The sequence below is a fragment of the Epinephelus fuscoguttatus genome, linkage group LG13 (genome assembly GCF_011397635.1).
Source record: "Epinephelus fuscoguttatus linkage group LG13, E.fuscoguttatus.final_Chr_v1".
Lineage (NCBI taxonomy): Eukaryota > Metazoa > Chordata > Actinopteri > Perciformes > Serranidae > Epinephelus > Epinephelus fuscoguttatus.
The window spans coordinates 18,090,391-18,116,849 of NC_064764.1; the positions used below are offsets into that span (position 1 = coordinate 18,090,391).

General features: G+C 39.7%; 1 protein-coding gene across 4 annotated transcripts in view; it reads right to left on the bottom strand.

Annotated features, from left to right (window-relative positions):
• The window catches only part of ikzf2 (IKAROS family zinc finger 2), a 48,266-nt gene extending 22,040 nt beyond the window's left edge, over positions 1-26,226 (bottom strand). The window contains exons 1-3 of one of the 4 annotated variants that reach the window (XM_049595056.1): positions 25,943-26,226; positions 7,091-7,174; positions 5,662-5,708 (exon numbers count right to left, since the gene is read on the bottom strand). In XM_049595056.1, coding sequence (XP_049451013.1) covers positions 5,662-5,689 — 28 coding nt within the window. In that variant the 5' untranslated portion in view covers positions 5,690-5,708; positions 7,091-7,174; positions 25,943-26,226. Of the gene's footprint in view, positions 1-5,661; positions 5,709-7,090; positions 7,175-7,348; positions 7,848-8,003; positions 8,022-8,398; positions 8,662-25,942 lie in introns of those variants that run through there. The other 3 variants (XM_049595054.1, XM_049595057.1, XM_049595055.1) reach the window with 3 other exon arrangements.
• Positions 26,227-26,459: the final 233 nt, after the last annotated feature.

Here is a 26,459-nt window from a genome sequence, read left to right on the forward strand (position 1 = left end):
ACTCAATGTTAACTGCAGGAGCTACTCAAACTAAAATTGAAACTTTTGTTTTATGTGCTCTCTTGGCAGCTGTATTAATATCACACTGAGAAAATACTCCAGTGAAAGCACTCAAAACCTTGCTTAAGTAAAAGTATTACGTGTTATTAGCAAAATGTACTTAAAGTATCAAACTAAAAGTACTCATTGTGCAGTAAAATTGTCAATAAAATGATCCCAGTCAGTGTATGTTTTTGGATTATGTTGCATTTTAGTGCTGTGGCTGTTAAAGGTTGTGCTACTTTTAAGTATTGCTGCTCAAAAAAAAACACCTCACCCTTTAGGGTTATCGGAAACATTCAAACCCAAAATACCCAAATTAGGAGATACATGGTTTTCGCTGGGCGGGAAGGGTATCAAAAACTGCTTGACAAAAATATGCAACATCTGCCTCTGAAATGTGGTCAACTTGATGTTTAATGTTCTGAAGAAAGGAAACACCACTCTCCATTTGAGTACAATCAATTACAAAATGAGGACTGTAAATGAGGCAAATTTAAGGCAATGGAGAAAAGTTTTGCAGCATCTAAGATGGTTCTGAACCTCGTGTTTCCCCTCAGATTATTGTGCAGGACCTCGGGTAAATGTGTTTTGTTTCACTGACGAACTGAAACTTTAATGGACTCAAATTATTCTATGTTAAAATGCGATACCGTTCAAGACAACAGCAGTTTGTCTGGTCTGAGAACAACTCATGCACCTCATTATTTTTAATTTGCCTCACTTTTTCTGTCAGTTACTACTCTGCTCTGTGCATAACACAGGAAATGTTTGCACCTGTCCATACTAATGACATTTAATGCCACTTAACTAGAGCAACAAAACTAGAGATCAAACTGGAGAGGGTTGTGTCTTTTCTCTGTTTATTATAAAGACTGACAGAGCGCACGAACGACGGACAACCAGAACATGATAAAGAGAAGTTGGAATATCCCATTAACCCCAGAATAATATCAAATACTGTTTAAGGTAATCAGCTTAAAAGCTTTGAAATGAGACCTTCAAGGTTCAAGGGAGTGAAGCATGCCTTGTTATGTAAGTTTCTTAAACTAGCATTATCTTAAACAAGTACATTGTTAAGCTGTCTAAAGTATTTTGTTGGTATTGTCAATCATATATTGTTAATATTAGCGAAGTGGACAACTTCATACACAACTGAGTGTTAAGACTTTATATTTTTGAGAATGACTGCACAATGTTAGGTACATCTTCAATTATATTACGAGCTGTGTTAAATGTTCGATGGATTGTTTGGTCTTTGTCACCATTCATTAGAATTCGTCCTTTTGTTTTTCATTACTATGCAGTATAGTGTACCATTGTCAAGTCTGGTGTCCTTTTTTTGTCCCCTACATTCTAAATCAGTGTTCTTCAAGTTGTTCATACCAAACACAGATTTCTTTCTTAAAAATCTGCACGGAAATTAACAAAAATGGATTTTGTGGATTCTTTCAAATGCTTGCATACACCTGTGGAATATTTACACAGGGAATAAAATATTCAAACAAACCCCGATTTCTGCTAATTTCTGTCTATGGAAATGTTTGACCAAGTGAATCCTTTGTTCCAATTCCTCCCAGTGATGTCATACCTCCATGTCACCGCTAGCTTGCTGCCAAAATTGGGAAGGTTCTATCAGTTTGGTTCCTGCTTCAGCTGATAGAATGGAAATGCTAATGTAGCTGATACGCACATGCTAACGTGATAAGCTGTTCACAGAACATGACAAACATAGCACATGGCTAATTATTATGCAGAGTGATGCTACTAGGGGCACTGGGTGCTACTTTGACGGACCTCAATCAAACATTTCCTTTTCCTTGGTTGCATTTTGCAGTATTCTATGCAACATTGATATAATGATGGTGGTGGGAGTGTAATTCCCCAAGAAGAACATGGAACTCACATTTCTTCACTGACAGATTGGAGGTCTGACGTTTGGAGCAGCCAAGTGGATAAGTTGGTAAGTTACTAGATATCAGCCATATACAATATACAGAAACACAACTGAATGTGAATAAGATTAACAATGATGTCTACATCTGTTTAAAGGTAAGTCAACATCGTGTTTGAGGCAACATATTGTCACTTTGCTGGAATGAAATATAAAGTTATCTTTAACATCTCTAGCTAACGTTAGCTAAAGTTAGCCTAACGTTAGCTACTAGCTGCGTTGTTCATCATGTCACCTTGTTTGCTGGGAGTTCATTAGCCTATTTTGTTCTAGTTTTGTACTTCGGTGATCATACATCATTGTTAGCTGTTGTCCAAAGGGCTCTAGTTAAGCTAATGTTGACTTCTGGATCTTAGCTTCATTAACTTATCTGTAATGGCAGAGATAACAAAGGTTGGCAAACGTTATGCTGAATGACTCAGTGTAAATACTGTAGCACCAAACTAACGGAGAGACACTCTTGGTAAAGATGGTAAAAAGGCCGTTATCCTTTTCTCAAATTCTGAGCCAAAAACCTTAACTTCAGTGGCACTTTAACTTGACTTTGATGGTGACGGCACAAGATGCGGTTCACAAGCGTACACTGTGACCTGTAAATTTTGGCTTGTAATTTAAGCTTTTCATTGACCTTCTCAACAATAAAATGATGATTATATCCCTCCAATGTGTAGTTTAGGCCCTTTTGGTGACTTCTCAATGACATCTGATTGTTATGTTCCCAAAAATCATCAATTGCCTCCTCCAAAATGCCGTGTACTGTGACACCTGCCATAGCGCCGGTCACTGAATGATGATCTTTTGTCTGAGTGAGTGGAGGGGGGCGTGGCTTAGCCATAGGTCAATCCACACTGGCACCGTTGTGGATAGTTGCCATACGTAAAATTCACATGCAGATTTTACACAGCTTTTACACTGCAACTGGTTTTGGCAAAACTGCACCTAATTATGGTCACATCAGTAAGAAAAATCTAATTTAAAATTTTAGAACCCCTGGGAGAACTAACCACGAGGCATCTAGGAACCTGTATTCATCTAATGACCTGCATGTAGAAACCACAATCGATCTTATTTCTCTAAGTTAGAAACACCATGTATCTATGAGGAAATGAGCATGTGAGGTAGAATGACAATGAACATGAAAGAGAATAAAGTGCATGTGAGAGAGCAGAAAGATCTTTTGAATCTGTGATAAATTATGATGGTGTGTGTGATAATGGAAAGCGGTGTGCCGTGCGTGTGAAAAGGTACAACTGTGTATGTGAGAATGATAACCTGCGAGAGAGAAAGCGACCGTGTCAATGACAGCGCATGTGGTTACAAATAATAGTGTGAGTGGAGCGTTTATATATAAAGGAAAGCTTGGTTGATTAAACAGGAAGGGAGCTTGAATTTTCGATTCCAAATAACTGAGCGGCGTTCTCGAAAACAAAACTTGTACCTGCTCAATGGCAGCACTGTCAACATTTAGGCTGCGAGAAGCATTCAGATCCAGTCAGTGGGCCTTAAAGGACACCGTGTTTTGTCGGTGCTGTAACAAGGTTGCGCTGTTATTTCAGATAATTTTATCTTCTCCTCTTCTTTATGTGTTCTATGTGAGCCATCGACTACAAATATTGTTAATCACGTACAATCACATACTGTCAGGCTGTGTCTCATACTATTCTCAGTCACTTACACTGTTTTTACAAATAGACAATAATACTACCTATATGTGAATGAAAATAGTAGTAATCTGCCACATGAATTCTAATTCATGCTTTACTTGTGCACGGTTTTCTGCTGAATTTTCTTTCTTTCTTTCTTTCTTTCTTCCTTGCAGTTCTTGTTTATTTGCCGCAAACAGTCATGAAACAACCGTACAGGCTGTAAACCAACAATGTATGTATCGTGTGTGTGTGTGTGTGTGTGTGTGTGTGTGTGTGTATACGTGTGTCTGTGTGTGGTGTGGCTGATGTGGCTGTATGTGTGGCAGCTAAGCCTCTGCCTATTCTCAAAGCCTACCAGAAACTCAGCACATTCTGCTATTGTCGACCCTTCTTCTGTTTTTGGCTATTATGGTCAAAATTATTATAGTATTATTATTACACATTAAAAATAAAACTAACATACACACATAGCTAGGACACAAATATAGGCCACTGGCATCTACACATTTGACCTCATAAATGATGTGACGAGCATGATGGACATCACTGGGTTTACCCTGTGGTGCTGGAAAGGAACATGATAAGTCAGGCTGGATATGAGTGAGTGATGGAATATAAAGCGCACATTATCAGTATCAGGCAGTACCGAAACCTTAGTTTCAGTGATAAAAAAAAAAATCACAATTAGTGATATTACAGCAAAGATAAAAAGGTATCAGCTAATGAACAGATGTACGCTTTTGCAAGTCTTTAGTCACGGAGCTGTGACTTTGTAAGCAATAATATGAATAAGAAAGACGTTTCAACCTTACTGTGATGAACTAAAATGACATCTGTAATCTGTCTGCAGTCACTGCATGTTGAAGCTATTGAACTCAGGGTACTGTCAGTCTCGACCCTATGATAAATCACACAGTCAAGCACAAAGTGTATTAGCTTGTGCCGGCGAAACTTTGCCTCAATTTGTGTCTCCGAAGGGAATTAGACTGTGTGTATATCTTTGTATTGACTTTATATGCACTCCTGCCACCTTTAAAATCCTCTACATCCTCCTCGACATTCACTATATTCTGTTTGACACACGTACTAATGGGTGTATACAGTACGATATGATAAGTTAATTTGTGTGTTCCATGTTGGTGAGTAGAGGAATATGTTTGCATATGTTTAGTGTACTTGGGGTTGATGATGATGATTGGCTTTAATTATATGTGCTAATGTGCTGAGCATATAGTATAAATGCACGGGGGTAATGAGGACACAAACTGTTGGATTCCACATAGATGTGTGTTTTCCGCAGTTCCATGCTAACGGAACAGGGTTGTTCCAAACATATCATTTCAGAAGCGACCCACAGACGGACAGGGAAAAGAAGAGCCTCCATTGCTCCCACCACCACCACCTCCCCTACCTCGCCTGCCAAGTGTTCCTATAAGCACAAACCCCCGATGGAGACTTAAAATCCCCGCTGATGTCATAAACAACATGCTACTTGTTTTCAGATCTGCATACCAGAGCAAAATACAAGAGGGGGCAGGGAAGAAATAGAGATATATTCAAGAGACCTGCCCAAAGGAAACCAGCAAAGGGCAATGGAGCACCACAAAGTGCGTATCCAGTATCTGCTGCATTCAACAGGATGTTGGTGAAGTTCGTTTTCTCTACCTATAAGGGGTGAACAGGAAAAAGGCTGCACTAGGGGAAAATCCCTTGAAATGTTTATGGTGTTGTGATTGCCAAAATATTGTTTTTTGTTTGTTTGTTTTTTTGGGTATCAGCATTGTATCAGAAAGTTGGAAAACACATGAAAGTCAAAGTAAGTTAAAAACGCCAAAGTCACAATAACATAATCACACACAGACGCAGTCTTTGTCAGCATTATCACCATCATCGGCTCAAGGAAAGACACACACACACACACACGATCCGATGTACTGCATACTACTGGCCTTGGGTTTAAAGTGTAGGTCAGTGAGTGTCAGTGTACATTGAATAGAGTGTGTGAGCAACATGAGGACTTACTAGCACAGTAGCCATCGGGGGCCTCCATTTCAAGTGCTGTGGGAGTCCTGCAGAGAAATAAAAAAAACATTATTTTCATACAAAGGTTTCTTGCATAATGCATACGTTTCTTGCCTTGGTTCTTTATTTGTTTAGCTGACTGTGTGTTTCAAAAGCTGTGCAGCCTGAGCTGGGTGTCTATACTGCAACAGTGATGTGCACCTGCAGAGTTAACCTTGGTCAAGTAGCCATACAAACACCATGAACCTGCAAACGTTGAGTTTAAAATCCTACTAATACCCACATTTAAGGGTTTATAAGCAGCTTTAGATGCATGGAGTCCAGTGTACAGAGGTGCATTACAACAGACTCTGGTCTGTGCTGTTTTCTTATTAGAGAAGTACATATATTTAGCAAGCTACCCAACAGCCACATTTTAGTTTCATGTTCTCTATAAAAACATTCGTGTAGAAGTTAAACTGAAGCTTGCATGGTCTCTCCATTTTCTGCAGTTTACACACGTGTGGTTTGTATATCATGTATGAGACAAACTTTTGTCGAGTCAGTAACGGTGCAGTTGAATATGTAAGCTGTATTTTTTTCGATTGAAAACAGGCAAACGGAAATATATAAATATACCATACCCTACAGTGACAGAGCAGTAGTGTCACTACAAAATTTTAAAAAAGGAGGAAAATGAAATCACTAAAATCTAGTTAGAATTCAACTTTTTGTGCAAAACGGGTATTAGACTGACCAAACAATCGGCACAATCCATAGCATTATCTTAAAAAACAAACAAGAGGCATTCAACTGTGCAGATAATAGTGTTGATAGTACATTGTGTCTGCTTGTGTCTACTGGTTTCTTTGAGGAAGTTGTAAATGAGCTGTAGGTTACTTGCAAATTGATTCTAATTTAAAATTGCAACATTAAAGTTTGGGACCACCTTTGTACCTCGACGCAGAAGTTATCGTTTCATGGAAGACTTCTTTAAGTCAGCACATAGGAGTAGCGTTGCATCAGAGAGTTTATTAATATCTATTATACAGAGTCAGAACACATATTTGTATTGCTTCCTTGAAAAACATACAGCTTAACCTTTTCATTACAATAAATTGAAACAGTTCAAAGGTGTCACTGCAGAAACTTTTTTTCAGGTCTACAGGCCCAATACAGACTGCCCCACATCCTCTCTCAGCTTCACTGGGTTCAACTTTTTCTAGCAGTATACTGTATAAAAAAGATGATGGTAATTCCTAAATGTTTTAGCTTCACTCTGTAGCTACATGGAGGAAACTCTGGCCCCTCTACAGTCACAGAAAGTTGGAGAGCCATGTGTTTTAGATTATGATCGTTTTATCGTGATAGGTTAAGAGCTATAGAAATGAAACGTGAAAGTAAAACAAGAAAGAAGCATGTAGTGTGTATAGAAGAAAAGGTAGATTACCTTCACACGTCTCCCTTGTGCAAAATAAGTTGGTGATTTCAGTCAAGGACGGGGGGAGGGGGGTGCTAAGTTGTCTCCACCTCCCTTTAATGAAACAAGCAAACCAAAAAAAGTCAAAATTATGACTGATCTCTCACAACGGTGTGAAAGTAAAAGCTTTTCCTCTCAGGTCAGCATGTTTCAATAAAATGAAATGAAGGTGAAAAACAACTGAGAAGCAGAGAAAAGTTTAGGAGGAGCGCATCTGTGGTGTCCTACAGGTGACTGTTGCTGCGTCAAAGCTTCTTCTGCGCGCGTCCCGTCGAGTTTTCCACTTTAAAAGCGTCACCGTCCCATCGAGCCCTGCACTCAACTTGACTCAAACTTGCGACATTTCTTCAGAAGTCGGCACAACTACAAGCTGAGCTCTTACGCAGCGCAGTGCCTGCTTCTTTTTTCTTTTCTTTTTTTTACAGTAGGAACAACCGATAGGGGGGAAGACTCAACAAGTTGGTGAAGGGAAAGAAAGAGAGGGATGGATCAAACTGGATCCACCGGTTCCTAAGGAATTAGCCATAGCGGCAGGGAGCAGCCAAGCTATTTTCAACAACCAAGAGACTGGAAATCCGTGGGTAGGCAGTGTTGAAATAAGCCACTGTGGAGATGTGACTCAAGGTCGGACCGGCAGAGCCTCACGCGTTTTAAGTGCTGCTGCGGGGAATGGGAATAATGAGAATAAGCTGCTGCATCAAGGGACATTGCAACCAATAATATGACAGACATTATAGAAATTAAAATTATGACCCAGCCCTATTCTAATCTATATTTGCCACTACTTCCTAGTATGACTTTAGGTAGCCGAATGAACATTTATGTCAGCAGCAAACAGGTGGGAGCACTGTATCGTGCAGATGCACAGACAGGGCGCATTTACCTGCATCTCTGGAAATAACCATCAGCTGCTAAAAAAACGTGAAGCCAGTTTGTTGTCATTGTGTCAACGCGCTGTGTTTCTCGTGTTAAGTGATTTCTCAGCCTGCTGTGTCGCCTGCATGGCTTTTGGAGCTGACTGACAGCTGCAATTCAACAGGTTATCCGATCACCGCAGTCTACAGCAGAGCCCGTCTGGCTTTCCATTCATCAGACAGACGCTCCTCGTCTGCCTTTGCCGCAGACATGCGCCTCCAGCAGCAGCTCTGAAGCTCTGTAGCCTCCTGACAGTCGAATAATACTGAATGGCTCACATTAAAGCGGCAACAGAATGCTTACTTAATGCAGGAAACCGATTCATGCGCTTATGTTTCCTCTCGCTCCCCTTTTTTTATTTACCTTAAACACGTAGGAGTTTATATAATCCCATGAACTTGCACACTGATCCCGACTGAATGTCTCGGTTTGGAATAGACTTCATTCTAGCCCGACATGCGGCGGCAGCAGCAGCAGCAAAAGCAACAGTTGTTCAATCCACCACTGACTTCCTCCTCCATCTCCAGAGCAGAGCTGAGCGGCAGACAACCCGAGTTGCTATTCTGGGAAGTTGGTCTGACACAGAGAAACCGATCACAGAGTGTGGACCCAGTCTGCCTCTCTGCTCGGCAATCGATTGGGTTTCAATGGGCCTCTTATTTCTGAGGCTGCAGCCAGGTTATATCCCTGTGGCGACAAAAGTATAACTGTCATACTCTCAAAGTATTTCTAGAGATTACAGTGCACCCGAGGACATAGAAAAGTGACCATATGCCTGCTTCTGCATATTCTGTATGCTGCAGCTATTTATAACGTTTGGCTCCTGCAGTTATGTTGCAGAAATTTGGCGTATTTGTGAGAAAAATTTTAAGTAATTAATCTTTATTACACATGCTAGCTTCTAATATCTTTTTTTAAATGAACAGGGACAATGCACAAATAACCCCAACTCATGCTGTCTCATTGTTTCATTTCTCTAAAACATAGGCCTAGCCCACAATTTATTTTTATAATATACATATATATATATATATATATATATATATATATATATATGTATGTATATGTATGTATAAAACTGATTTTGTTATTTTTGTAATTTGTGTTTTTTATGATTTACATTTATTTTTTTACAATTATTATTATTATTATTATTGTTATTATTATTATTATTACAAGTTTGTTGTGTGAGACGTCTAGTCTCATCAAAAATAACTGTTATGACTATTATTATAATAAGAGCCAGACCGATACTGTATTCAGGTGAACAGGTCAAACAAACATAGGACTTTCGTCCAGATGATGGCTGTTCATGTCCCGTGTGAAACCAAGAATCAGTGAGTTATTTTAACAGTGTTTGTTGTAGTACGTCATATGATGTTATCATGTGACATACGTGACAAAAGTCATATGACATATGTCACATATGTCCAGTATTGGGCAGTATATTACTTTTTTCCAGTAACAAGTGGTGTACCTTATTACTAATAAAATTTCTGTAATAATACAAAACCAAACAATTATTTACATCATAACTTATGTAATCACATCACGACTGACTTGAAATACAACATCACATCAGTGAACTCATTTTAGTAATCGTCGCGCTGCGCAGGCACATCACAAAGATGCAAGCTAGTTGGAAACACTAACCTTAGCGGCTGAAAATATTCCCATTACTTTGATTTTGTCGGGAGGAAAGATGACAAGCACCGTGTTGCTACAGGTCATTGGACTAAAACTCTTCCCACTGGAAAAAACTCAAACCCCCGGTCTTAAACACCTTGGCTACTATAGACTGACGTGAAGCTCCAGGAAATATACCACATCAAAGGTGAGCCCCCCCTGCGGAGGTTGGCTGTGGCCCTAAACAACTTCACTAAACAGCCAAAACTGGATTTTAATCGTGGACAGCTGCAGGCTTCAAACAAGGGATGAAGCTTGTGGCCGGATATGTGGTGGATGACATGCTGCTCCGTGAGCGTCTTTCGGGCAACGCCTTGGGAAAATACCGGTCACAAGCAACAGAAAACCCCCAGGTAAAAAAGAAGTTATCTGGCCTTTGCTACACTAAATAGAGGCACATGTCTTAAGTTTGGAGAGATACGCAATTACCAATTTTATGGGGTGTAACGGAAAAGTAATATAATGAGTACTGTAACAAATTACTGTTGGTAGGGAGTAATAAGTCAAGTAACATTATTACTTTCCAAAAAATAATGAGTAATTACATTTTTAGAGTAATGAGCCGAACACTGCGTATGCCACGTGAGATACATAACATTATGTTACCTTAGTAACAAACATAGCCTACTTTTTTTTAAAAAAGTGAAACCACAGTCTTGTTTTCTAAACCAAACCACACAGTTTTGGTGCAGCTGTGACCGTTTCACAACGTTAACCACGTGTTTAAGACTGTAACCATTATTGGCCATGTACATGTCGTTCTGTGCTAATTTAGGAAACGTTCCTATGGGTCGTGTTCAGAGGGTAGGAACATACGGCCACGTGGTTGTATGGGTTGGACGAATTGTTCGCTTTTTAATATGAATATATATTGGGACAGATCCTTTATTTCTTCTTCTTTCTCTTCTTCTTTCTACAAATTGTGACGAGGAAATGTACTGAGCAGCACACTAAGAAGTAAACCTCTGGGGGACAATCTATATCATGGCAGCAAAAGCTAAAATCAGCAGATATCAGCCCTGCTAATGTAGCCTATCAGTTGGAGCCTGAGTCTGTAATTGGGATGAGCGCAATAATGAATATGATGCTCATCAGCAGCAGTATAGAATATAATATAGTAGAAATAGAAGTTACCTTGGCCATTGAGGTGGTCATAAAATGCTGAAAGGCTGGATTGAAGGCTAAAATTAGCAGAAGGATAACAACAGTATCCGAATAAAAGTAACTGTAACAGCAGTTTTTTTCAGTCAGACCCAATCTGTATTTTCTCGTGTACCTCGTTTCTGAAACAGGTCTGACAAAAAAATGGATTGCATTCAACAGGACCCTACAAGACCCTAAAAAGAGTCATGCAAATCATGCCAACTTAAGTGTTGGCTAATCATTTAAGGGATTAAGTTGATATGTGTTTCTGACCACAGGGTACTTATGGGGTAGGGTAGTCAGAGTTTCACGCCTACCTTATACTGTATGTCAGACGAAGGCCTGGACCCAGGTGTTTCAGATTTGTTTGGCAAACCCACTGCGATCAGAAACCTCAGACACCCTAAGGACAGCCCAGGTGGTACACACACACATCAAAGCAGTACACACCCACATAAGTAAATACATAGTGGTACTACTGTCCTGATTTTGGTGGGGAGTTCCTTCCACTAGTAGAGCCAGGGCAGAGAGAAGGCTTGAAGAACAACTTCAGCTGAATTAAATGGTTTGAAAGACGAACGAAATATTGATTTGCAAAATAAGCAAATGCATCACACCCACTTTTGCTTAACTGAATCAAAATGGTTGCACATTTGATAAAGGTTACAAAGTATATAAATTTGCATGGATTATCATTATACTATGAATACATTGTAAATACACCAAATAGGGAAATATTTGATGTCATGTATGTTATTCTACATAGTCCTACAACCTCTCTAGGGTCAATTAGACCACTTTGACGTTAAAAGAGGTAATAGTAAGAGTAGCAGTAGAGAATGCAGTACATGTAGCTGTAATGGATGGAAATAGTAGAGTGATAAAAGAAAATCACTTTAGCTGGTTTCAAAGTGACAAAGTTTAAGCATCACTCAGCCAGACTGTATCTCTCACGCTCTGTTTTCACTATGAGAATTAAGTCTGGAAACAACCACTCAAGATCTGAATCAGCCCGGCCAGATACACACCGCACAAATCAGCAATTACTACAACTACATTCTCAGAACAACCACCACGTTTAATTTTAAAGGTGTGAAGCGACGACAATGGCGGCACAATGGTGTTAGAAGTACTCAGATGTTTTACTTCAGGCAGAGTACCAATACAGTGACGAAAAAGTACACTGGTATCGTCATTCAAAGTAATACTCAAGTAAAGGAAAGGAAAGTTTTAGTAAAGAAATACTTGTTCTGTAAAATGGTCCCTTAGTGTTATCATACATTGCATTGCTGGATTGGTTACTGCACATCGATACATCAATGTGTACGCAGTATTTCACTGTTGTAGCTGCTTTTAACAACTTTATATACTGTTGGTTAGTTTATTCCAGTTGGGTGGGGCCCCTCGAATGGGTCACATCAGAGTGATGAGATGATTAAGGGCTTACACTGAAGCTCTTCGTAACAGGTTTGCATTTTTTTCTCCAGACTTCAATGTGATCTTTGCTTTTTGTGTGAAACACCAGATATCTTAACCCCATTGAGCCTCAAACTGTTATTCAAATGAAACCATCTGTGAAGTGCAGAGGAGTAAATCTCTGGTGAAACTAGAAGACACATGAAACATGACAAGAGAGCCTCATTCACACACTACTATTTTGTTAAGTGTCTCGAGCTTAAAAGGTTGAGAGTCCATTGCAGTGATGCAAAATGGCCCAAAAACAACTATACAAAGACTTTCTCTGTAAGAAGAAACCAAATGAACTTTGAATCTTTTTTTTTTCTAACATTAAACTACCATGTGTGTTTAAATGCTCTGCTGTGGTGGTCTCCGCTGCCCATGAACAGACAAAGCCCACAGCAAAACAAAGTCCTTCAAATCCTGATTTTGCGAACTGTCCTCCTTGCGGTTTCAAATGCATATAATTGTGAAACAATGTATGAGTGTGTCTATGATTCAGTCTAAATGACGTCTCCCAGAGCGTTGAAAATGACTGTAAGTAGGGCAAACAATTGAGAAAGATCATATTCATCATACAAAACAAAAAATAAATGAAATAATAGAAATAGAAACTGATAAACAGAAGACTTCTTCAGGCTAACCCACATATCTTACCTCAGGATCCATCTTACCACGAAGAGAGCTGAACACAAAATATCAGCTTTTTTAATCTATGAAGTTGTTCCTCTTATACTGGTTTCTCATTGCAGCTACTTATCTTGCGGTTTTCTTGTTGCTACAGTGACCTTGGTGATCAAATCGTGCCAGTGTAAAGAATATACAGTATGTTTTCTTTGTATCTATATAACATGAAAGTCTTTTGTCTTCCTTGTTTTCCTGTTAATATACAACACATATACTTAAAAAAACTCTCAATCCTCTTCTGAAACTCTGCTGCAACAAGTATGAAAAAATATCATAAGCTTTACAGTATGAATGAACCTATTCCTTGGATAGTTTAGTGACACTGGGCGTAGATACAGCTAATTTCGGATCAGTTATCCTTAAATTTCTCCACTGGCAGAGTAAGTATTTGACCTATTGTGGCAGAAGTCAATGTTACAGTTGGTTCAGTAATGGAAGTACTGTTATAATCATGGCTGTAATGGCAGTCTCAGTCATCAGCAGTGGCTCTGTAACAGTAAAACTGTAGAAATAAGGCAGCAGTATAAGTAGAGCTACAACTGGAGGCAGTGTAGGAGTGTAGTGTCATTGGTAGCAGTAGCAGTCACTGTGACTTTAAGACTAATAATTCAGTAATAATTCAATTTTACAGGATTTTTAGTCTCCTGAATGGTAAGAAACCTTCCATTATTGTTTCCATCACTGCTATTTTGTTGTTGTTGTTGTTTTTAAATATTGCATGAAGTCAAATAGAGCTGTACTTCTTCAACAATGCCGCAGCTCACCTCTCTTTTACTGCAGCTCCCTCCTGTGGTGAAAGAGGGACAGTATTTGTTGACTATTCTAAAAGAGGAATATACAGTTTAATTTTGCAAAGCTGGAGAAAAATGCTGCTGATATATTGTAATGTTTAACATGCATTTCATATAATTCTTTAGTGCATTCTTAAAACTGTATATAAATTTATGCCATCTTCTTTACGGTAAATAATTTACTGATATAGTCTAATATTCCTTTGCAATTGTGGTGGATGGTGTGTGCTGTACTGTAAGAAGCCCCTGCAACTTCTAAGATGTCTTCATGGGAGACATCTTTTTTTTTTTTTTTCCTCTTTTAAATCTCAACTCTGTGTAACCTCAATCACACAACACTGATCATCCGCCTTTAAATGGCTGAATGATTCCCCCTGGTGTCTGTGTGCAGGCAAACCTCTTTGGTGACACCACAGCATAAAGTGGACTGCGGTTTCTCCTTCAAAAATCCATTGTTACGCAACTATGAACACATTATGTAAATATAAAACGCCATGATAGTCATCTGAGGAGAGATACCAACGTCTTCAAGGGTGACCTTGTTTAACCCAAAGACAAAATGAGACTTGTGAAACTCATGAAGCAAATGTGACACTGCTAAAACAGTTCAGAGTTGATTTTTGTTTAATTTAAGGCAAAGCGAGTGTTAAAAGCTCTCTAATTATGCTTTACCCTCCATCGCCATCTCTCTCTCTCTCTCTCTCTCTCTCTCTCTCTCTGTCTCATACCCATCCACCACCCACGCACACCACTGATACTAACATTAAAAACAGCTGTTACTTTTTTGCAAATTTTCTTCAACTGTAGCATGAGTTCAAAATGAGTTCAAAACACTAAGTTAACATCCACCCGAAACACTTCATGATAAACTCTTTAATTTTTAAGGAACTTTAACTAGCCTGACTTAAAAATCTACATTTTCCAACACTGTGTAGTGAAAAAGGTGCACTTTTCAGCTTTAGTTGTCTCCTCTAATAACAATCGTCAAAGCTCTGCTAGTTAAGTTGCATTTCCCTGAAACGTCATCTGAACATTTATATATAGTAATAGAGAAGTGATATGTTGCTGGTAATGTTCTGTGAGAGGGAATTGGATGACATTTTGACAGACGATGAAAAGTCCTTCAGTGCCATCAAGACGAAAACACCTTTCTCCCTAATATCACGTTAAAAAGGACATAAGAAAAGTGAAATACAAACTTGACTTCAACACCAGAAAAACAACCAGTGTGGCTAACAACATTAATGATGGCTCTGGTGTGAATGTGCGGTACCAGCGAGCCAGAACACACAGGAACACCTTAATGAAATGCAATGAAATCCTCTAACTTCCATTGCAACAACACAACCTGAAATCAATACTAAACTCTTTTGTTTTTGCTGCATGGAGTTGACCTCATGTCAACTTTTTTTATGTACAAGTTCAGAAGCAAGTTTCGGTAATATAATCGTGCCGTATAGCCTAAAATGAGGCTAACACAGACAGACCTAGACTGGAAAATGTCTGGTGTGGTCTAGATTAGGTAAAGATATCAGCATGTCTAAAGCAGGGCGCCTGGTTCCTTTCCCACAATCAATTTTCAGTTTCACACACATGAACAAAAACCCTAATGGCTGCCTCAGGATGCCTTTCGTCTTAAAATGAACCCATTGCCTTTACACCCACAGGTTTGGTTTTTGCATGACCCTGTGGTAACGTATTTAAATCGGCATAATCCTGCTTTTTTTCCCACAAGCATGCAAAATGGCATGACATTTAGAAAACTGTTAGATTTTGTCCAAATGTTGCATTGAAAAAGTGGCATCATTAAAATACACATATTAAGAGATTAAAGGAATTCAGTAGAATGGTTTCGATGACGCCAACCAAAGGTTAATAGAAGAATGGTGTACAGAGAAAATGGTTTCCATTGTTTATAGAAAATGTCGTTTCAGATATTAAACACAGTGTGCAAATTGAGATAGGGTTGCTGAATGCTTTATTCGTATTTCACTTTGAAATATCAAACATTAATTGTTATACTAGGCAACCTGTTGGTAATTTTACTGCATTAATAAATAAAATGCAGTACTATTTATATATTATTATTTCAATGAATTTAAACCAGGACTTGTGAAGTTAAAAATGTTTCACTGCATAAAACCAAACCAGACCAAACAAAAAAGGCTACGCTTAGTGGTTAGGGTCACTTTTATGGTGAAACTCAGCAATACTGTTGTAAATTTAAAATATAATATAACTCCTGTAAAGTGAGTTTGAACAACTCTGCTCAAACACAAAGCAGCCAAATCACCCCCACAGAAGAGAAACAGTAAATATGTGATATCCTGGTTGAGGCTGACAGAGGGCACTGGTGGTCTATCAAATGCTTTACACAAAAGGCCGTTTAACTGTGCAGGACTTATAAAGATCTTATCCTGACTGCTGTAATAACAACTCACAAAAACCACCTGTGATATAAAGCATTCAAACAGTAGCCCAAGCACTTTAACCCTCCCCGGCTGATTGCGCTGAAATCATTTTTTAAAGGGTGTCTTTACTTTACTGGCCTGCAGTACCGGCGGAGCATGATTTCAACAACATAGTTAACATTGACATTATATGTCCTGTGGAACGCCATGGAGGAGAATATAATGTGCCACAAGTCTGAAGCTGGTTTAAGAAACATAAATATGACCTTCAAAGTATCATATCTTAAACAGATGATCTTTTAGGATGGGAAAGCACCCAGCATGTTTGCAGCGTGCATGTGCTACAGATTAGATCATTAAAAAGGAATCAACATTGATACAATCTTAAAGGGACGGTGTGTGTGTGTGTGTGAGGGGTGGGTGTAAGTGTGTGGGTGTATGTGGTGGTGGTAATCGTGCTAATCGTGAGAGGGGGGAGTGTTTGTGCTTGTATGTGTGTGTGCATGTGTGTGACTGTGGGTGGTTATTTAGGCTGCCCACACACAATATATTATTGCTGATATTTACAGATGCAACCAGTGATATTGTTGCCGATCAAGGCTGGCCAGCTCTCTGTTTACTCAATGACTGCTGAGAATATCTAAACAGGGAAAGCCAGCTCTGTTTTTGTTGTGATTGCTCTAATCACCCGGGCCTCCTGAACTACCCGCTGTGCTCTGTGTGCATGTAGTTTTGCATGAATATTGGTGCAGCATTTCAAAGGAGGGGAGAGCTTTGGACGCATTAAAAATGTAAATAGTACGGATGCAGAGTCGGCATAATAATTTGACAGGTAAGCAGCCAATGTTGTAGCTAACATGCACATAGGATTTTTATTAGTAGTATTATTTGATGATGGATTTACAGTAGGTGGCTACAGAGAGCCCCAGGAATGAGTCCTAAAACCCAAAAATGAGTTAGAATATTACCACTCATGGTTCCCTCATCTAAAAGTCAATGGATTTTTTTGAATGGATTTTTAATTAGATGCCTGAAATAATGTCTTGTGGTTGACAAAAGCTTGCAAGACCTTCACATTCTGTTCTATGACATAAAATACATAGTAAATACCCCACTCATGAACTTTGAAGCTTCTGTGTGTCTTAAAAAAAGGCAATTGCTAACAAGCTAATTGAGACTACAAATCGTCATCACTCCAAAAGCGACTTTACAGTCTTGTTATGGCGGTGACGTTAAATCATGCCCTGTTGTGTGGTTTGTTTAAAGCCTCACATTAGCTTTTTAATTCTGGCGATTGCATTTAGGCTTCAATAATCATGAAAGTAGTGTGTATTTGTGAAGATTATATTGCTGAATAAAACGTGTATGCATCATAAACTTGTATGCCACAGAGATTATTTTCAGCAACCATCCAAAATCCAATGGAAAAATTTTGTTGGCTTTTTAAGTGAACCAGTGCAATGCTTACGCATCATCCTTGGGGCACTCGATTTTGTAAATAACCAGCTCTAATTGCTCCTTGTCTGGCTTTTTGTCGTTTCATACATGAATGAAATTGTGAGACACTGAAAAAATGACCTGATTTTTAATTTTTAAGTATGAGGATTTGTTCAACAATGCTATGCAACGCAGCCTCGGGTCTTATCTCTGTATCAGTTACCTTACAAGTGGTAAACTTGAAATCTCCTTATAGAATTTGTTACAGACTTGCTACGGCTCTGTGATGCTGAATGTAGGCAGACGCTAGTATGCTGATGTATAGCAGGTATAAAGTTTTCCATGTTCACCATCTCAGTTTGGTATGTTATCGTGCTAGCATTAGCTACCTGCCACTAAACGTAAAGTAGAGCTAAGTTTTGAAATTGCATTTCCATGGACCAGAAATTTAGATCTAATGATGGGGCTAGATCTGCAATGCAAATTTTCATGGTATGATTTCTGGAGTATTTTGCAACTGCCAAACACTCACCCATCAGATCTGTGCTAACAGTTGTGCTAACTAACTGAGGAAGGCAGCTAATGACTTACTTGGTTTGCAGTTAAGTACAACTAATAGTTCGAATGAAGTCATGTGAACATGGTAAAAGGCTCTGTGCTCGGAGCCAATGTAAACCAAGAAGGCAACGCTCTTTATTATTTTTTCATGCTGTTCAGCAGCGCATTACCAATTCACTCCTTCCATTTACTTTCCACAATAAAACACCAATTAAATTACTCAGAGCATTTTGCAAAGCAACTCAATAAAAAAGCTTCCACAAGTCAGAAAAACATATCTTCAAAACATACCAGGTGGTTTTTTGCTTACTAATTTCTACCCCCTTGCCTTGTTTGATGTGTCTGTACAGTATGTTGAGTGGTAGAGCTACGGGTGCACACAGACAGCCGCAATGTTTGTCCTCTATTTCATTTATGTCACAAGAATCTGAACTACATCGACTCAACTTTTGTGACACTGCGTCACACAAATTTCTTGCTGAAGTTGGAAAATTTCAACTTGCATGTAGATACAATAATGTGAATTCCACATCTCCACATTATTTGCATAGCGTCTGCTGTGAACACACCATTAGGGTAGTTACAATTTCTCCTCAGAGGAACTTGAACATGTACTTGGAAAACCATCCAACATTGGCTGAGACATTTCACTCAACCTTTACAACAGTCTTTAGAATGCATTCCCTGGCCATCATGAATATCTTTATTAAATCGACTGACCAATGTTGCCATCCCTTGAGTCACCCCAGTAGCATAGATAAGGATTGTGTAGTAAGACATGTTCATGTGTTGATGTTTCCCTATGCCATATCTTAGTGATACTGTTTCACCTTTAATGTCTTATAAATTGTCATGTAATGTTGCCTTGGAGCACTCCTCCTATTTTCAAATACACACAAGCAAGAGAGTTTTTTTTTTCCCATAGCTGAAAAATTACTCTTTAGTCTGAGCAGACAGCAGGATCCTAGCAACATGGTGTTTTCTATCCTTACCATCGACTCTTTTGATACCTATCTCTTTGTTGAGTGTCACAATCCTGTCTGCCAGGACACAGTCACAGGGAATGAAATGAGGACCACGCCTCCTAAATTGTCAAAAAGAAAAAAGCAGCTTCTGGCTTGTGCCTGTGATGTGCAATGCCACTGAGCCCACGTCCCTTAAGGTAAAAATCTCTTACAGCAGCATTATGATTTAATGACATGTCAAGTTTCTGACTGTTAATGGGCCTTAAGGGGTTGAATTGTTTTGATTTAGCAAACACTAGCAATCACAATTTGGATGTTACATTACTGATGTTAGCATTCTGGGACTACTGGTTTAGCGTTAACATTACCATTTTGCAGGTGATTATAGCATAAGTTGAGCTCCTCAGCCAAAGTGCCAACTAACTTAATGTTACCTTTAGCCCCATTTATTTTATGCTAAGATAATATGAGCAAGGCTAACACTATTAAAATGACATCGTAATTAAACTATTTGCTTTTGGATTTGTTTTGGAAAATGAGACTACTTCATGAGTCAATACTGTAGACCAGGCCTATTATTCAATTACAAATTCAATTGGGAAGGATTTTAAAACCAGAAAATGTCAGTGGGCCAGACATTTTCAGCAGCAGGCAACCTATTGAAAACTTAATAACATGTTATTAGTAACGCGTTACAGTAATTCAGTAACTCGCTTACTGTTACCAAACGGTGCGTTACTCCATTATTTTTGGCCAGGTTTTAAAACAGCGCGCAGCATGCTGTATTCCTTCACAAACTGAAGTTCCCTTTCACTAAAACATTTTAGCCCTAAACAATAAAAGATAGTCAAGTCAGATAGAGGTATATGAACAATTCTTACCAGAGCATCTTAAAGGCCCGAACATACTTGGGCGGAACGTACACGGAACGGACTCCGCGAGGAATGTCTGCAGTCATTCGGGCTTCCATAATCGAGCGCACTTCCGCGTTGTAGTTTCCTGTAAAAACGTCCGTGAAAAATCCCTGTGATGTGAAAAATACATGCCAAGCAGTCACTGCTTTCCGCACACAGGGCTTGCGGATGTCCGCTTTGAGTCCGCGCGGACGTCCGCGGAGTCCGTTCCGCGTACGTTCCGCCCAAGTATATTCGGGCCTTTAATGAAACACGTCTCTCACCATCTCTTAAGTCACTGTCGACCTGCTGGCCTCACTACAGTGCTGTACATTAAGCGGTAGCTTTTTAGTCCCAGTAACCTTATATCCAGTGACATGATATCCACTGTTATCCCGAGGAAGCTTTTGTTGTGGACAGTCAATGTCTGCGGTGGGTGACAGACTCAACATAGGAAAGTTAGGAAATGTTTTGGGCTGCAGGGCTGAGTTTCCCAATAGTTGTTCTCCAATAAACATTGTCTTCTTTGTGGAAGAAAACTACACTGCAAAAAGAAAAGCACCTAGCGCCCTCTAGCGTCCCCACTCAGTCACCTACAGTCAGGACGTACTTGAGTACAGATGACACTAGTGTGCGTGCGTCAAGGTCATGGCATGATGGAGAGCCAAGACGAGTCCTAAGTCAACTGTAAACTATAACGGCGGTGAATGAGAGACTGTGTGTGGAGGAGGTCACCATGCAAAATGCAGGAGTGAATCTGCAGCATGATGATACATGAAACCAAAATTTTAACAAGTAATGATGAAAGAGCTGATCATGTCAGAGTTTATTAATACTATGGTCTTGATTCATTTTGCCCCAGGGTGCTTACTTCCTGGTCTTGGCACCAATCCCTAGCCAGGCCACTTGTAGCTTGCTTCTTGCTGGATGTGACTCGTGGGCGGCCAATTGAATACATTACTTTTATAGCGGTAAGATAATATTAACTCTAGGGTGAGTTCTTCCCGATATCCGCATGCTAAATTTGACTGTAAATCCACTCTTTAAAGGCAATATTTAAATTAAAAAATTCTTCCCAAGAAAGAGGCATGTCCCAGACCCCTCTAGGGGCTTCACATCTTTGTCACTTGTTTCACCCTTGATAAGTTTGCATGCCTGCAGTCCATGTTTGTTGTAGCCTATATACACTCCATAATGATAAATGCTTGGACAGAAGGATCAGGACATGCCGGGCAAAAAGACTGCTGTTGTTGTTGCCCACAGACAATCACTGGGTCCTCCGTGAGGGCTCAGTCCCAGCAGCAACACCTGCATGGGTGACTGACTAACTGTTCCCAGTCACTGACAGCCACTCAACCCCATATAACACCAACACCTCTCAAAGCCCCGCCAGGGTTTTTACTGAATCTATTAACTGAAAACAAGAGGTCGATATACAGTAGAGTGCTCAACAGACCGCTGCAGTACAATAACAACTCGGCTACATCTGTTATTGTAGCAACACATGACACACTGTATACAGAGGCTGATTGTGATTTATGTTTATATTGCATCTGATTCAACTGGAATTCGATAGCGGGTCAGTTTTTCTAGCCTCTCTGTGAATACATTCATTTTCCCCTGCGTCCATGAAGCCAATAGAAGCAACCCCAATATTCAGAGTGATCGATATGAATGAAGTATATACGAGCTTGTTTGGTTATCTAAACATGCCTTTATATGTCTGACAAGCAGACAAGTAGGATGATTATTTATCATAGTGTTCATCTGTGTATGTGGAATAACACATAAGCCATTCTACTAACAGGCTCTTACTGAGAATGTATGAGAGGTGGTGTGGATGCTCCAAGCTAAAGCTAATAGGAAATTAGTCGGTGCATTGTTTTTCTCTGCATTTATGTCTAACCTGTGTTATTTCATGCAACCTTACGCAAAAATATGACATATTAAAAACGTAATCCAAACTCTAAGCACATTTTTTTTAACCCTTTGTCACAATTTGTAACGTTAAGGCTCAGACACTTCCTCACAGTATTACTTGTTGTTCAATTTGTACCACACCTGTCCATCTCCTGCTACTTCTTCAATAAAAATCCAGTCCTTCTTCGATGTTTATTTGGTGCTCTCCGAATCATTTTTCATTGAGTGCGATTCATTTTAAAGTTGGATGCAGACAAAGTAAGGTCAATAGACTGTTTAATTTATTCTCACCGTGTCTGTACACCCTGAGCTGTGAAATTGCAGAACAGCAACCGAGGCAATACAGAGACTTTGAAAACATTCAGAGAGCACATCTGCCTGCAGAGCATACCCGCTCCACTCTTGCCCCCTTCATTTATGCTGTTTGTTGTTGTGCATGTGTGCACCAAGATGTGTGAGCTTGTGTTTTGTGTGTGGGCGTCTGCTTTGTGGGAGAGGTCCTCCCTGCACACACACACACACACAAACACACACACACATGCACAGATAGTCAGTCAGTCATCCTTGACCTTGTGGGGGGAAAAAATGCTTTACAGATTAGAGAAAGGGTTTTGAAGGCATGACATATCACCTGATTCTGTACTACATCAGACTCCAATCACACATGGCCTCGTAGTACCACCCCAATAATTCTCTGGATTTGTTATGGCGTTTTGATGCTCACTGTTTACCCGGGATTTATAATCATGACTTCAGTGCCCCGCAAGGGCTCAGCAGATCCAGCGAGAGGCTTAGATGGCAAACAGACGAAATTACCATGCAGAGGCAGCTGCCAGACACTTCATCGTGGCCAAGGTCAAGAAGCTCTCCAGTTTTTAAAAACATGAAGATGTGTGTGCCCCCTCCCCCTTTCCTTGACATGACAACTTTCAAGCAGTCTTTTTTTGTTTGTTGGTGGGGACTTGGAGTCCAGCCATGGAAAAGTATCCCATCACCTCTCTGTCAGGCAGCTCCAGCAATGTACTTTACTTTGTCCTGGATTGATCTGCGCTCTCCGATGACAGTATGACCATTTCATTTCTGTTGATCACTGCTTTTCCACCTCAGAGAGCATGAGCTGTAATGGCCCTCCAGCAGCATGGCACTCCACTATTACCTTCCACTGCCAGAGTTCTGCAGTAGTTTAAGACAGAGTGCTGCACTCCCTGTCACAGTGATAGGAGAAGACTTGAGCTTGTGACCAATTAAGTGCTACATCTTGTAACTGTATGAAGCTAAGGTTTTGTTCCATGAAAAGAAGTGCATTGAAAGATTGTCTTTGAATTGCACAACGGACCTTTATTCCATTATAGACAGATAAACAACAGACTGCAATCTGACGTGTCAATGAAAAGACATTTCCACTTTGTTCCATCGAGGGTTTGACATAATTTTGCTTCAACAATGTTATCAGATTTGGGTCACAGTGAAGGGAAAATGTATTTCAAAAGGTTTGAGAAAAATCTCATTTAGCACTCACAAGTCAGCTGCAGTCGCTCAAGGGCATGGGATGAGCGATGTCATTACACTAGCATTGTGAATCTGATTGGTCACACCTCATATGTGGCAAAACGACCTCAGAGTGCTCCGTGGGCTTGGAGTGGGGCTAAATGGGATCAACAAATTCTTTTAATGAGGGAATTACCAAGGGGATAACATACTACTGTTATGTAAAAGTATTATGGAATGTTGTTGACAGAGCATGTGCATGTTTACATCAGTAAAAAAAAGATCAGTGAGTGAAAAACAAAAAAGTGCTTATTTTTCGTCCATTTTAACCATATTTTGATATTTACGAATTAAAATTATTTGCAGGGATTTACACCTTGGAACAAGAAATGTGTCCAACAGCACTGGATTCCTAATTGATAAACTTGCACTTGCTTCACCAACAAACTACAAATTAAAGATTACTTTGAGCTAAACTTTGTTTATAAGCCAGAATAACAAAATAGGACCTGGACAGGTTTCAAACTTTATTCATTTACTGATTAATAATTTCTCAACATCTTCTCAAAGGTTTAAATATATGAGTCTGCAGTCATGCGTGGGTCAGGGTTTTTTAAAGGCCCACACCAACCTGGCCCGTTAGACCTGTAAACTAATGCATTAATCAATGACCCAAACATGACCTGCAAACCTGCAAAAGTTTCTGATCATGACCATCACTAATAACAACCTACTTGCTGTTGGTATGTGTATGATATCTCCAGTAAATATCACAAAAATGTGTCTTCTGTTGGTATGTGTATGATATCTCCAGTAAATATCACAAAAATGTGTCTTCTGTTTTAAAAAAGTACAAAAGTGGAGGACAGCAAGTACTCATCCATCTTTAAAGAGGTTACATCTTTACTATGATCTCGAGGGCACAGCTGATAACCTACATGGTTTGTTTACATGAGCGCACAGCTGATAAGTACAGTCATTTGTTTACATGATGTTTTCGTAGTGTACAGCCTATTTAATGGGTTTCATGTGGACAGAGTGGCACTTGCTAGTCTCTTACACAGACGCCGATGACGTCAGCGCGCTGGCTGACTCTGTCGTCTGTGGACATTCCCATAGGAAAGTTGTAATAGAACTAGCGCTGGCTCCCAGCAGCAGTGATGTGATTGGATCCAAATCCGCGTACTTCCGTACTTCCTCGACCAACGGCTAATTAGCTTTGCTTTACACCCGCCTATACCAGAATTGCTGTTCCCCGAATTGTTGTCCATAGTACAACAGAAAAGGAACTGTTTCGTGCATCGCAAGAAGAGATTAAAATGGATATGATTTCATTTGATTCAGCTATATTGCAGAGCTGCAACGTCCACAAGATTGGAGAAATGAAGGATGTACAGCGACTCTGTCTAAAATTCCTTACGCAGGAGAAGAGAGATGTTTTGGCCTGTTTACAGACGGGATACGGTATAAGTTTGATTGCAAGCCTGGCCCACTGTAAGCGTGTAACACACGTGCCATACCTATGGCAACGCCGTCACGTGGTCTGGATATCCCCGAACATTTCTATTACAAAACAAAGGACGAATGTCCCCAGACTCCCATTCCGAAGTAAGGGCGGCTGGTCACACGAGACTAGGCACTTGCTTGCTGTTAGGACATGGTAGTAGGCCTACATATTTGCAGAGGGAAATATTTTTACAGGACACATATCTCAGGTCATAACCTGGGAGATTTAAATATGTCACACTTTGACAGATTTTCCTGGTCAAAAGCCAAACAACGGAAATTCTGAGCACAGCAGTGCTGATGATAAAGCCACTTGCTGTGTGAGATAGACAGAGAAGTGGAAAGAGTGGTAGAGAAGGGAGAAGTTGCGTCATTGCACAATGCATCTGTAAGTTAATAATAACTTACTCAGAGCATCGCTTTGTCACTTCATAATGTGGCCACCTGAAACTTGCAATATTTTCTGACAAGTGTACTCAAACCACCCAGGCTGCAGATCATTGACCCATGTGCCCTAGTACTTAGGTACAGATGCACAGGTGCTTCAAGCTAAGTGCTAGCATTAGCTCACAGTGACAGTGTTGACAATGCTGATGTTATGAGGCATTGTGTTTAGCATTATGTTTAGCATGTGCAACATTTTAGTTTAGTGCACTACCATGCTAAAAATGCAGAAAGTGCTTCTAAGGGAATGATGGCAAAGTTTAGCAAGTGTTTCATCATTAACAAATTATGTAACAAATTCAAATTTTTGACCAAACAGTGGTGCAACAGGGGATCACCAAAGTCACATCGCCAACTGAAAAATGTTTCATCAGGGTATTCAAGTTCAACAACATATCTGAATGCATTTACTTGGGCAATCAGCTACCATGCAATTATAAATGCTGATTGACTTTAAAAGATATTCAGACTGACTACAGAAGTCAGTGAGGACAAAAATTGATAATGCAAAATAACTTACCTCTATAAATAGAAATGGTTTCCCATCTGAATATGGCTGCAGAAGATGAAGGCTGTCGAAACTGTGTGTAAAATGTGACTGACATTAATGTTGCGCTGATAACTTTAAATGTCCATTTTTAAAGATAACACTTGTGAGTTCATCTGCTCTATTCTAAAATGCCAATGTTCTTGAAGCAAGTGGACCTAATAATAGTTAAACTGACTGTAAATCAAGAAGTATTACTTTTATCCTACTCATTCTTTTGTCAGACTGGTGGGAAATTAACTGAAATATAATTGATCTTTCTGGCCCCTCTATGAGATGCAGATGCTGATGTCTTGATTCTACACAATCACAACTTTGCTCTGTGTAGGCGTAAGTAAGAGGGGCTGGCTTGATGTCAGAAAAGTTGATAATATGTCTACACGTCTGTGTTTAGAGAAATCACGCTTACGCTTACGCATTCAATAACCACAGAAACCATGCTGGAAATTTTATCAAGAGGGGGTGTTTACAATCTGTGGACCACTATTTC